The following is a 12,882-nucleotide window of genomic DNA, read 5'->3' as shown; positions in this document are numbered from 1 at the left end:
GACTTAGAGCAGCTCACTGGCCAAAAGCCCCTGGATTCTTGGGAAAATTCGAGGGATGGAGTGGGGGAGCCATGCTCCTCCCACCTCCCACCTCCCACCGGAGGGATCCGCAGTGGTGGCAGGGAGGGCTTCCTTGGCTGAGGCGGGGTGAGAGGCGCAGCCCTGACCACCTGGTTGGCAGCAGGATTTCTGGAGTGTGGAAGTCGCCTGCTCGGCCCAGTGGCTCCAGTGAGGTGACATTTCTCTGACCGGCAAGGAACTGGTCCGAAGTGGCTCATTTGAATGCAAGGCAAGGAGACGGCAGTGGTCGTCTCATCCCTAGTTTGTGTAGCAGATGGCCACTTATTTTCCAGCCTGGAGGCCTCCCTGTATCCACGGTTCCCGCCCAGGCACAGTCAGCGTTCAGCACTCAGGACAGCACTGTGGCTCCCATTATCTGGGCGTGCTCGGCTTTTCCTCCCCGTTTCACTGTTGTAACAGCTGCCACGGAGGGCACACAGGCCACAGCCAGGCGGTTTCTGCAGCCTGCCTCCCCTGAGGTGCTCAGCCACCTTGGGCGGATAAGTGGTAATACGCCCATTTTACAGGTAAGGAGACGAGTCGGCTTACATAACTTGATCTGGGTGACAGAGTGGTAAGCAGAGCTCTTTGGTCTCTGGACCCTGAACACCAGGTCTAGTGCTTTGGCGGTGAGGAAGGCTGTTTACACAGGAGCAGGGGTTAGGGTTTAGCCCGGGCAGCCCACACCAGCGATGGGAAGGAAGGGTGACAGTGTCCACGGAGGAAGGTGCCAGCGGGGGGCCCGGCAACAAGGGGACACTTACGCTTCGCCAGGACTCGTCTCAGGATGTTCTGCAACTCAAAGGCCGAAATCTCTGCATCCTGTGGGCGTGCGACAGAGTGGTGTCAGGGCCCTGCAGGAGCTGGCCGCAGCCCAAGGCAGCCAGCGTACAATGCATGCAAAGTAGGCCGCCTTTACATTTATTTTAAAAACAATTAAGGGCTGGCACTGTGGCATAGCGGATAAAGCCAATGCCTGCATCCCAAATGGGTGCCAGTTTGAGACCTGGCTGCTCCACTTCCGATCCAGCTCTCTGCTAAGGAGCCTGGGAAAGCAGCAGAGGATGGCCCGAGTGCTTGGGCTCCTGCACCTACATGGGAGACCCAGAAGAAGCTCCTGGCTCCTGGCTTCAGACCAGCCCAGTTGCGGCTGTTGTGGCCATTTTTGGGGAGTACATCAGCAGATGAAGATTCTCTCTCTCTCTGCCTTTAAATAAATCTTTTTCAAGTAAAATAAATCTTTAAAAAAAAAAAAGAGTTACAGAGAGGCAGAGAGAGAAAGAGGTCTTCCATCTGCTGGTTCACTCCCCAAATGGCTGTTACGGCCAGAGCTGGGCCGATCAGATGCTGGGTGCCAGGAGCTGGTGCCAGGAGCTGCTTCCAGGTCTCTTATGTGGGTGCAGGGGCCCAAGGACTTGGGCCATCTCCTACTGCTTTCCCAGGCCATAGCAGAGAGCTGGATCGGAAGTGGAGCAGCTGAGTCTCGAACCAGTGCCCATTAGAGATGCTGGCACCGCAGGTGGCAGCTTTACCTGCTACACCACAGCACCAGCCCCTCAAATCTTTAAAAATTTTATTATAATAAAAAAAATCGTTGATTATTTTCACTTGAAAAGCACTGAGACAAACAGGAGAGACAGAAATCTCCCGTCCCCTGTTCACTCCCCAAAGGCCTGCAACAGCTGAGGCTGAGCCAAGCCAAGGCCGGGTGGCAGGAACCCAAATGTTTGAACCATCATCTGCCGCCTCCCAGAGTGCACATGAGCAGGAAGCTGGACGGGAAGTGGAGTAGCCAGGACTTGAACCAGGCACTTGGATGTGGGACGTGGACGTCTCCAGCAGCTGTGCCACGGTGCCCACCCTGCCTTTTCCTTCAAGCCAATCAGAGCACAGCTGTGCTTCCGGGAGCACCCACCTCCCCTGCCAGCTGGGCAAACAGCCTCCGGAATCCATCGTCAATGTCATCCTCGCTGACGTCGGCCTGCAAGGCAAGGCGCGGTGACGGGGTCAGTGGGGAGCAGGCGTCCCCCCCGCCCCCCGTGGAGATCTAAGCTGCCGGACAACACGAGTGACCCCGTGTAAACACGTGAGGGAGTGTGTGTAAACTGCGAATCCAACCCCAGCGGCCCTCTGTGAGCTAGACTAACAGAGATCACTGGAATGTTCTGGAAGGGTTCTGACAGCTGTGCACACAGTCCATGAGGCCGCTGGAGATTGTTCAGGCTCCCCCTCGGGGCCACAAGCGGCACAGGCTTTGGCATCTGCTCAGCTGATCACGGAGCCACCTCAGGGCCTGGGGACCCAGCTCCTTGCCCTCTGTGGGCTTTTCCCTCCTCAGCTTTGGGTTTGTAAGGATTGGGCCTATTTGAAATTCCTAGATTATAGCCCTAAAAGCCCTTCAGGATTTACCACCGTGCCACATTCTCAGAACTGCAGGAGACTGGAGAAGTCGTGTCACCCTGCATGGCCATCGTATACAGGAAGCAGGCACTGCTCGGTGCAGCAGTGGCAACCCCGTGCACGCGGGCCCAGCACACGCTAGCAGGCAAATGATGGCCCGGACCCCAGGGCTGTGTCCTCGCTTCCAAGTCTGACGGTGGAGTCCCAGGGGCGCCTAAGCCCTGGGAGCTACCACTTGTCTCTCTGCTTTCTGGCTGTCCAGGGCAGTGCAGGGAGTTCAAGGAGTTACAAGTACCTCTTCCAGGTCGGCCTCGATTTCATCATCGACAGCTCTGGAAACAGAAGGAAATGACGTTAATGGAAGGCAGGCGAGGGCGGAGAGGAAAGCCCTGCTGAGATGCAGAGCCACAGGGCGGCTGGTGGGCAGGCGGCGCCTCTGTCCTGTGACGCCCTACATGGCAGAGGTGAAGGCAGAGAGGACACGCGGCACTGGGGGGTCCTGTGTGTGCGTTTCTGGTCTCCATCAGGTGGCAGTCTCCCCTGGGGCGTGGGGCAGGGACAGCACTCGGGTCCCACTTGAAACGCTCCCTGCCCTCGCAAGGCCTGCTTGCTCACTGCCTGCCGAGGCTGTGACCCCTGCGGCTCCGACAGCGGCTGCTGTGTTCCCAGCGACATCCTGTGCGCCGGGCGGGGGCCTTCTGCTCCGGGGTGAGGGTCGTTAGGCTTAGGAGGGTCTTCTTTGGGCCCCTGGGATCTTATTTAACTTTGAAGTTTATTTTAAAGGCAGGGAGACAGAGATTGAGAATGAGACCAAAAGACCTTTCAGCTGCCAGTTCACTCCTCAACTGCCTTCAACAGCCAGGGCTGGGCCAGGCTGAAGCCAGGAGCCAGGACCTTCATCCAGGTCTCCTACGTGGAGGGCAGGGACCCAAGTACTTGGGCCATCATTTGTGGTTTCCCAGAGTGTGCACTAGCAGGAAGCTGGGTGGGAAGCGGAGTACCCAGGACTTGAACCTAGTGACAGACTCAGGATGTGGGCATCCTCAGTGGCGACGTAACTGCTGTGCCAGGTGCCCACTCTGCCCCTGGCTGCTGGTTTTTTTTTTTTTTTTTTTTTTTTGGACAGGCAGAGTGGACAGAGAGAGAGAGAGAAAGGTCTTCCTTTGCCGTTGGTTCACCCTCCAATGGCCGCCGCGGCTGGCGCACCGCGCTGATCCGATGGCAGGAGCCAGGTACTGCTCCTGGTCTCCCATGGGGTGCAGGGCCCAAGCACTTGGGCCATCCTCCACTGCACTCCCTGGCCACAGCAGAGAGCTGGCCTGGAAGAGGGGCAACCAGGACAGAATCCGGCGCCCCAACCGGGACTAGAACCCGGTGTGCTGGCGCCGCAAGGCGGAGGATTAGCCTAGTGAGCCGCGGCGCCGGCCCCCTGGCTTCTTAAGCCGGGCTGAGAGCCCATCAGCAGGGCAGCATGGCACAGGAGCCAGGAGGCGTCCCGGTGCTCACAGCCGGGATCTGCAGCAGGAGTCACAGCCCAGGAGGAGGATATTGGGTGGGGAGCTCATCAGGGACTTGAGGATCCCAGGACGGTGGCTGGCAGAGAGGGACAGCACTGGGTTTGGTAAAGAACAGGGTCAGCCCAGTGACACTGGCTCACGTCACCTTTTCCTTTTCAGTGGGGACTAAACTACCTCCACCAGGCTTCCTCCAGGGATCCTAGGATCGCACCAGCTGTGCCCAGCACTGAGCAGGTGCCAGGCCTGGGCTCTCAGCCAGCCCAACACAGCGGTCGACGCGAAAGCAAGGGCTTGGAAACAGACACCGTGGTGAGGTGAGCCACCGTGCCCAGCCCCGCCCTCCCCAGGCCAGAAGGAAGGCAGCACGCCACCTACTGGTAGTCGGCCTTCTTCTCGGAAAAGACACGGACGCAGAAGTCGCCATTCTTGTTGGGCTCGAAGGTGGAGGGCACCAGGATGTACTCCCCCGGCGGCAGCTTGAAGCGGTTGAGCACCTCGCGCAGGTTGATGAAGGTGTCCGACCGCTCTCTCGCCCGCGTGGTCAGGAAGAAGTTTTTGCCGAGGTGGATGTTGGTCTGCCCCCGTAGCTGATGAGTCGAAGCAGAGGTCAGTGGGTGTGGTGGCAAATGTGAGGATCACAGAGGCCAGGTCTGGATCGTGCCAGAGAAAAATAACAAGGGACCCCAGCCACCCAGCTGTGCAGAGGGAGCCCCAGCTTTCCACCAGGGTCCACACAGCAGGAATCATTCTGTATGGTGGGTGACACACAAGTAAAAGCAAAGACCACACTGAGGGGAGAAGGGCTGGTGTGTTCCGTGGGACCAGGGGGGCCAGGGCCAGCAGGTACACCAGCTCACCGCACAAGAACACGGCGCAGCAAGGCCACAGTGCCCCCGCCAACCGGGGCCTTTTTTTGTTTGTTTGTTTGTTTTGACAGAGACGGAGAGAAAGGCCTTCCTTCCGTTGGTTAACCCCCCAAATGGCCGCTACAGCAGGTGCTGTGCCGATCTGAAGCCAGGAGCCAGGTGCTTCCTCCCGGGAGTCTCCCATGCGGGTGCAGGGCCCAAGGACCTGGGCCATCCTCCACTGCCCTCCTGGCCACAGCAGAGAGCTGGACTGGAAGAGGGGCAACCGGGACAGAATCCGGCGCTCCGACTGGGACTAGAACCCAGGTGCCAGCGCCGCAGGCAGAGGATTAGCCTAGTGAGCCGCGGCGCCGACCCCAAGCGGGGCCTTTCATTCCGGTATCCCTTCTGGTCCCTGCCTCCCAGCGTTTGATTCCGGTGAAGAGGACAGCTGCCTGTTTTTATCAGAAAGGAAACTGACGGGGCCGGCACTATGGCACAGCGGGTTAAGCCTCCGCCTGCAGCATCAGCAACCCATATGGGTGCCAGTTCGAGGCTGATGCTCCATTTCTGATCCAGCTCCCTGCTAATGCGCCTGGGAAAGATGGCCCTACTGCCCATGTGGGAGAGGAGACCTGGAGGTTAAAAGAAAACTGAGCTATAGGAGGGATGTGTGCCTTGTCTGAGTACGCGCAGCCTGGGAACTGGGCCCTGGCCTCTTTCCCTGCGCACCCACGTTCTTATGGTACAGCCTGCAGGTGCACCTTTGCCTCGACTCAGCCTTGTTTTTGGAGCCACACAGACTGCTGGAACTAGAACCCAGGACCCCAGCCCCTGGCCAAGCCCTATACCACTCCCTGGCTCTGGCAGTCCGTCTTCCATGTTGGTGGACCCGCGCCCCCGGGGGTAGGTGGAAGCCGATGCGTGGCAAACATACCTCTTCTGGAACCTGCAAAATAAAGGAGATGAATGAAGGGCCCTCACCCCAGACCCTGGGAACACAGCGCATGAGAACGCCAGCCCCATGTTCGCCTCCTTTTCTCTACGGCATCAGCAGCATCGACCAAGTCCGCACACCAGCTCATTCCCCGAGCACTTCCATGCCAACGAGACCCAGCCCTGCCCGCCAGCCCCAACTACAGGGCATTAAACCGAAGCAGAGATGAGACACCAGCTGGTTGCAGCCCCCTCCCTCCCAGCCCGGGACAGCTGGGCAGAAGGCCCCCCAGGCGAGGAGCCCGCGGGACTGGCCACCGGCAGCCACAGCCCAGGCTCCTCTCAGGCCCCAGCTTCTTCACAAGTAAAATGGGACCAAGCGGCCCTCGCGACCTGCACCAGCTGTGGGAGGCCACAGTGGAACACAAGCCCAGAGGGCAGGGCTGCAGATTCACTTTGCATTTTCCTTGAAGCTTCTGCTCCCCAGCTCCACTTGGCAGGAGAGTGAACAGGTGTGAAACCAGCGCCCAGGGGCGGCAGCCAGGTCACCAGTGCTGGGTGAGCCAGGGCCCCTCCCTGATGCCTCTTGGGGCCCACAGACTGCGGGGGAGCAGGGTGGCAGGTCTGATGCGCAGTGTTTGCCACCTCCCTCAGTGCAAATGTCACCCCATGGCTGCTGCCGTGACCTCCCACACGGGGCTGAGGCACACGGGCCTCCAGGGGCCAGGAGCGGCTCCACACATCACAGGCTCCGCCCACCAAGCCACACCATACCAGGGCTCCAGCCAGCAGGGCCCACGGGGAGCCCCTGTCCTCCCGTCCCTAGCTCCCCACGGCCCAAGCTGACGGCTCTGCTGGGCTCCTGCCGGCTCAGTGCCGCCCACCGTGTCCTGAAGTGCCCCTTGCGTTCTGTTCTGGGGGGTGCGGGAAGGGCTGGGGGCCCAGGTGGCATGCAGCGGCTATGTGCAGTGAGTAGGCCATGGCTCTACACTGCCTCCGCTGAGCTCCGGGCCTGGGGTCTCCTCCCTGCCTCGGGCTGCGGGAGCCGCACCTCGTAGATGCCGAAGCCGATGGTGTGCATGTCCTCGCCCATCTTCCTCTGGCGCCGCCGGTGCTTCTGGATGAGGCCCACCAGGAAGGTGCAGCCGCTCTCGCCGTCCTCCTGGTCCTCGTCCTCCTCCTCCAGCTTGATCACGTACTGGGGGTTCATCCAGAAAGTGTCTGCATCCGGAGGGGCAGAGGAGCCGGGCCCTGAGCAGGTGCGCACGGGGCCCGGCACCTGCACTGATCCCTAGGCGGCCTGAGCCGGGACTCCCCCTTGGCTGGGTGGCTAGAGCCGTGGCGCCCCCTGGTGGTACCACCCCCTCGCTGGGCTCTAACCGAGGTCAGAGATGGGCACTGCTGGCCTGGCTGAGGGGCCTGGGCCCATAGACCCACCCAGCAGCGCTTACTCTGTGGCAGGGGAGAGGGGAGCTGCTGACCCCTGACCCGGAGGTGCCACATCCCTGAGGGGAGGACGTGCGAGTGGCAGGGGCGGCAGCCAGCCAGTCCTCGTCTTTGCTCTGGGTCCTGGCATGCCACCGACCCCAGCGCCTTCATCTGTCAGAGAGTCGACACACAGCCCTACAGGGCCACCATGACTGGGTCTAGCCTGGGTTCACATCCCAGCAGGCGCATGGCTTTGGGCATCGTGCGACCCCTCCCAGCCTCCCGCTGTGGCCCGAGGAGTCTGCGAAGGAAGAGGTGGAAGAGCAGCCACAGAGCACTCGGCGCAGCCCCCAGCAGCCTCTGTGTGCCCCACAAGGGCAGATGTCACATGGTTAGACAGTGGCTGACCCTCAGGCCACCACGGCACAGGGGTCAAGCTGATGACATGGGCTGGGCCCACGAGAGGGCTGCAGCTGACGGCAGGAGCCTGGCGTGCAGGCTGCCGGGGACAGTGGGCCAGGTGAGCCTTTGAACTCAGCTGCCTGGGTTTTGGGCAGGTGCAGCAGCGCCTGGGTGTGCAGGGGGGTCGAGCAGGCCTCAGCGGGCACAGCAGGGGGTCAGGGCCTGGGAAGACAGCTTAGGAATCTCGGGTTCTGCCAAGGCGGGTGGCGAGCAGATGCAAGAGGTAACGGGGCTGAGAACACAGAGACGGAAACCCAGACAGACAGGACAGCGGGGCCCCCGCCGCCCTTACTCGGGTAGTTCCTGCAGCCTCCCGCGGTGGAGCCCCGCCGCCAGTTGCCGTCCATCTTGGTGAGTTTCCACTTCTTGTAGGTGTCGCTGGTGAGGGTGTCGGGCGTCAGGTTGCAGATCTCCAGGCGGGAGTAGTGCCTCAGGAAGTCGCTGAAGGACATCCTGGCGAAAGCAGCGACACCGGTTAGTGGAGGACACACTGATGGCCCTGAGCTGCTGGGACCGTGCAGGGCAGCGGGCCCAGGGTCAGGAGGCCCAAAGCCCAGAAGCAGTGCTGCCACCTTCCAGCTGGGCGACTCTGAACCTCTCTGAGGCGCAGAACTTTGTTCTGGACAAGGGGGAGCCATGGGCGGACGTGGGCACTTGGGGCGAGCGGTGTGCCGCGTGCACACACAGGGTCCCCAGGGCGATGCACACACACAGCCGTGCAGGCCAACCCCTGTTCCCAAGGACTGGGGTCCAGGGCTGAGTCTCCAGAGCCCCACCTTGGCCCTGCTTGTCCTTGGGGTGGGAACCTCACTGTGGGAGTTGCGCGTTAGCCTGCCAAAGGCAGCTCAGCGTGTGAACCCCATTGTTGAGATGGAAACAGGAAAGGAGTTCAGATACAGTTTTGGCCAGGGTCTGAGAGTGAACCTGAGATAACAAAACCAGAACGCCAAGCCTCTGGGCCCTGGACAGACTGCTTTCTGTCTGACTCTCTATTGGGCAGGGTTCTATGGCAGGGCCCCGGCCAACACACGCGCCCCCGTGCGGCAGAGCACCGGCTGACACGTGTGTCCCGGGCCCCTCCTGTCTTACCAGAACTCGCCGTCTTCATGCCGTTCGGCCAGCCTCTCCCTCACCTCCGGGTCCACAGTGTTCCAGTTTGGGCAGCTGCAAGCAAAGTCAGGGGAGGTGGTAAAAACTAGCGCAGGACAAGGACATCCCAGCGATAGCCGGGCTAGGCCGCACCTAAAGCACTTTAGGGCACCTTATCCCAGGAGATTCTTATCAAGGAAGAATCCAGAAAATGAACACAGCCCATCAGAGAAGTAGCGTCTGTTGTCCAAACCGCTAGGCATGGCCACACTTAAAGGCAACAGAAAACCCAACGAGGATCTCATCTGGCCTCGGCAGGTGTCTGTGTGCTGTGGCCAGGGAGGAGGGAGAAGGGCTGCAGGTGCTGGCTGCGGAGGAGCAGGGAGGAAGCTGCGAGAGGCCCCAGTGGGAGCTCAGCCCGGTGGCAATCAAGATAGGATGGGCTCTGTGGTCCCTGCACCCAGTTCACGGCCTGGGAACAGAAGTGCTGGCGAGGAGGGATGTACTTTCTCCCTGTGAAGACCCGTAGAGGGGAACTTTGAGCTAGGGCCAAGAAGAACCGTGACACGGGCAACGGAGCCCAGGGCCTGTAGCCCTGCACCCAGCCTGCTGCAGGCGCTGTCCTGGTTCCGGGGGCCCTCGGAGGTCCTGCCTGCCCCACGGTCCCCTCCCCCCCCGTGCATGGCCGGTGCTCCTGGAGCCGTGTTTCCCAGAGCCAGGCACACTGCCTCCCCGCCCCGTGGGAAGCATGCCCGCCAGGCTCCCCGCGGAGCCCTGCTCACTTGTCGTTCCACCTCCCGGTCCACTCCACTTCTCCCCAGGGGTTGCGGATGCGGATCAGCTTCTGCAGGCTCCCAGCACTTTCAACCTGAAGATGGAGATGAAAGACGGGAGGCGGAGCTTGAGGGCAGCCAGGCCTGGAGGGGCTGGGGCCCAAGCCCCTGCAGCATGAGCCAGGATGACAGCCCATCAGAAAAGGTGGAAGGAGCTACCCTCCCCTGCCCCAGCCCCTCACCACTGCCCAGCTCCGGGACCCGGGAACCAGAGCTCCCAGGGCTCTACTCCTGCGGGACTGGGGTCGTGAGAGGCATGTACACACGGTTCTAGAAACCACGCTGACCCCTGCACCTCACTGCTGACCAACACGGGGGCCCTCGTGTCACGGAGCTCAGAGCGGCCCTCCCACTTGGTGAAGAAGCGCGGGGCCGAACAAGCAGATGGGCTTGTGGCTGAGAATGGACATCTTGGGCAGCTGGGAAAATGCCCATAGGGACTGCACGGCAGTGACGCGACGGAGTGAGCGGCGGGAAGCAGCGGGCACGAGGAAGGGTTCGCGCTTATGGGTGGGGGTCAATGCTGCAGCGTTTAGGAGTCAAAGCTCAGGACGCCCGCGGCTTCCGACTGTGCATAGAGATAAAGCGGATGTGGCGAAACGTCATCGCTGTGCCATCTACAGGGGCAGTGCTTGGATGCTTATTCTGTCCTTCTACCAACTTTTCTGCAGACTCAACATTTTTAAAAATAAAAGCATGTGTGTGTCTGTGTGAGGGGAAAGAATTTTTTAAAGTCCAAGATAAAAAAAAAAAAAAAAAAAGCGAAGGACAGGGACATGTCAGCAGACCCGGGTCTGGTCTGGGTTTTGTCCTTAACAGTGAACTCAACAGTCACAGCCCGCTGAGTACAATGTGTCAGCTCCTCCAGCCTGGACTGGATGTTGCTACTGTTTCCGCGTCGGGGTTGGCAATGAGCTCAGGTAAGCTTCGCAGGCCCTCTGTGGTGAGAGGCAGAGGCACATTTGACCGCGGGCAGGGAGGCCTCTGTGCGATCTGATGGGAACGCACTTGGAGACGCTAAAATGCCTACTGCGGCTGACTGCGCTGAGCTGGCCCTGGGAGCGGGGAGGCAGCTGCGCCAGCACCTAGCCCAGCCGGACGCCTGCAGCGCGCCGGTGTGGCCGCCAGGGGGCAGCGCGGCAGCTCCGCCGGGCTCGCGGACACAGTCCCACCGCCGCACCCACCGGAGCTGCGGGGACGGGAGGAACACGGCGGCGGCCCACCCCGCGTCCCAGCAGAGGGTTACCTCCTCGGCTCCGGTGACCGAGTACGCGTGGCCCTTCACCAGCTTCTGCAGCGTGATGGCCTCCGAGTCGGCGGCGCTGGTGATCTGGAACGGGGACGCTCGTGTGAACGTGGTGTGTTCAGGGCCCCGCAGGCCCGCCCTGTAGAGAGGGCCGGTGGGCGGCCCAGCCTCACAGAGCTCCAGGCTGCATGGAGCCCCCAGCCCGGCGGCCCCGACTTCCCTCCGGAGTGGGGATTTGCTTCGCTATGTTGGACTCCAGGAAGCCACTCCTGCCCCCATGTTTCTGGGGTTGGACAACTGGAGGAAGGGCCACCCCGCGTTCCGCAGAAGGGAAGCTGTCTAGGGAGTCTACTGGGCTTCTGGTCACCCGTAGGGGGCAGGGCTGGGTACTGGGCACAGCTTTTGCATCAGGACACCTGCCCACCCTCCATGCCCTGCTGAGATCTGCCTCCTGGGCCTTCTCAGCTCTGCACACAGACCCACGAACCCTGCAGGGGGCGTCAGGACCCGTCGCTGGCAGAGGTTCTCTGGGCAGCAATCTCGGAGTAGGGGGTGATTCCCGGCAGGCGGAGGACACCCCCCCTCCACACACACACCCTGCCTGGCCAGCCCTGGCTTCTGGGTGATGAGTGCTGTGGACAGGGTGGGGCCTCCTGGGGTGCTGCTGGGCCTCCCCTCAGCAGGTGCAGACTGGGGTGCGTTCAGGCGGGAGGCGGGGGCTTACATCGATGGAGCAGCCCAGGAGAGAGCCTTTCTGCAGAGCCTTCTGGATGATCCTGAACAGGTCGGGAGGGGCCTTCTTCAGCTCATACCACTCGGCGATGCCCCCCGTGAAGTCCTCGAAGCCCTCGGTGGTGGCGCCCCCCGAGAGCGCCTCGTAGCATCCGTTGATCCTGTGGGAGAGGATGGGGCTGCCAACTCCAGGAGCTGCCCCAGAGACCACCCCCCCCGCCCCCCGCTCTGCCTGCAGCCCTGGGTGCCAAGGAGGGCACAGCTCCTGTGGTTCTGGTGCTTTGCGAAGTGTTTTCAAAGCCTCCCAGCACCTTGGAGCTGGAAGGACCTCAGCACAGGTCTGACCCAGCCTCCCAGGCTGCCGCCCCAGCATCCTGTCGGGGAGGTGAGGTCTGCTAATGGGCTGTTTGCACCGAGAGCAAGCCAGAGAGATGACGATCTAGTAATGCAGCCGCTTCCCCAAGGACAGGTGCTGTGCCAGCCTGGGCTCGGGCTCTGGACCACCCGAGGCTGGGCTCTGAAAGCTTTGAGAATCTAGCGTTTGAGCTCTGGGCCCCAGCAGCCTCCTGTGAGCCCCTGGGGCCCGGGGCTGCCTTTCAGTGGGGGCACTTCATGGAGGGAGCTCAGGCGGCATGGCCAAGAGCAGGCCGCCCTGGAGAGGGCTGGCATGGGGCTTCCCACGGAGAGCAGGCGGTGCCCTAGCACAGCTGATGGGAAGTGGCTGGCGGTGCCCTGGCACAGCTGGTGGGAAGTGGCTGGCGGACGCCTGGGGAAATCAGTTCTAACCAGCGACAGGACACGAGCTTCCCTGAGCGTCCTGTCTCTGCCACAGGGACTCTTCCCGACGGGAAACACCCTGCTGTTCGCAGTTGATAAAACTGCGGGGTGAGCCACTAAGGAAGCAGGGCCTCCCGGGGCCCCCTCAGCCCCCTTCTGGTTCCTGTGCATTTGGCATTTCTCAGGGCGGAGGGGGGCCAGGGCCCTGCGCTCGGCACTCCTCGAGCTTAGAGCCCGAGGGGGCCCGGAGGGTCCCTTCTGCAGCACAGGCCTGCACCTCAGGGTGCTCCCAGGCGTTCCGGGCAGCCCCGGGCGCAGGGTGCGCTCACTTACTTGGCGTAGGCCTTCTCCAGCAGGGCGCTCCAGAACTCGCTCCCCTCTGCCGAGTGCACGAACAGCAGCTCCCCGTCCTTGGTGGGCAGCCGGTCGTCCACCACCACCTCCACCCACTCGCCATACTGCCAGAACTGCGGGCACCGGGGAGGGAGGGGTGGCATGAGCGGGCAGCCCTGGGACCCCAGCCTCCGCCCTGGCCCCGGCTTCCGGGGAGATGTCCC

At 61.8% G+C, this 12,882-nt stretch overlaps 1 protein-coding gene across 1 annotated transcript in view; it reads right to left on the bottom strand.

The window, feature by feature from the left end:
* Nucleotides 1–12,882, bottom strand: part of CAPN2 (calpain 2) — a 47,124-nt gene that overhangs the window by 6,958 nt on the left and 27,284 nt on the right. Inside the window, 12 exon segments of the mRNA NM_001195722.3 lie at nt 825–882; nt 1,976–2,041; nt 2,756–2,792; nt 4,353–4,564; nt 5,760–5,771; nt 6,810–6,979; nt 7,941–8,101; nt 8,738–8,812; nt 9,520–9,605; nt 10,817–10,900; nt 11,541–11,709; nt 12,659–12,792. Of these exon segments, the coding sequence (NP_001182651.1) occupies nt 825–882; nt 1,976–2,041; nt 2,756–2,792; nt 4,353–4,564; nt 5,760–5,771; nt 6,810–6,979; nt 7,941–8,101; nt 8,738–8,812; nt 9,520–9,605; nt 10,817–10,900; nt 11,541–11,709; nt 12,659–12,792 (1,264 nt within the window).

This window comes from Oryctolagus cuniculus, chromosome 13, assembly GCF_051225735.1.
Source record: "Oryctolagus cuniculus isolate XC-2025 breed Fujian yellow rabbit chromosome 13, ASM5122573v1, whole genome shotgun sequence".
Classification (NCBI taxonomy): Eukaryota; Metazoa; Chordata; class Mammalia; order Lagomorpha; family Leporidae; genus Oryctolagus; species Oryctolagus cuniculus.
This window is presented reverse-complemented; position numbering and strand designations above follow the sequence as displayed.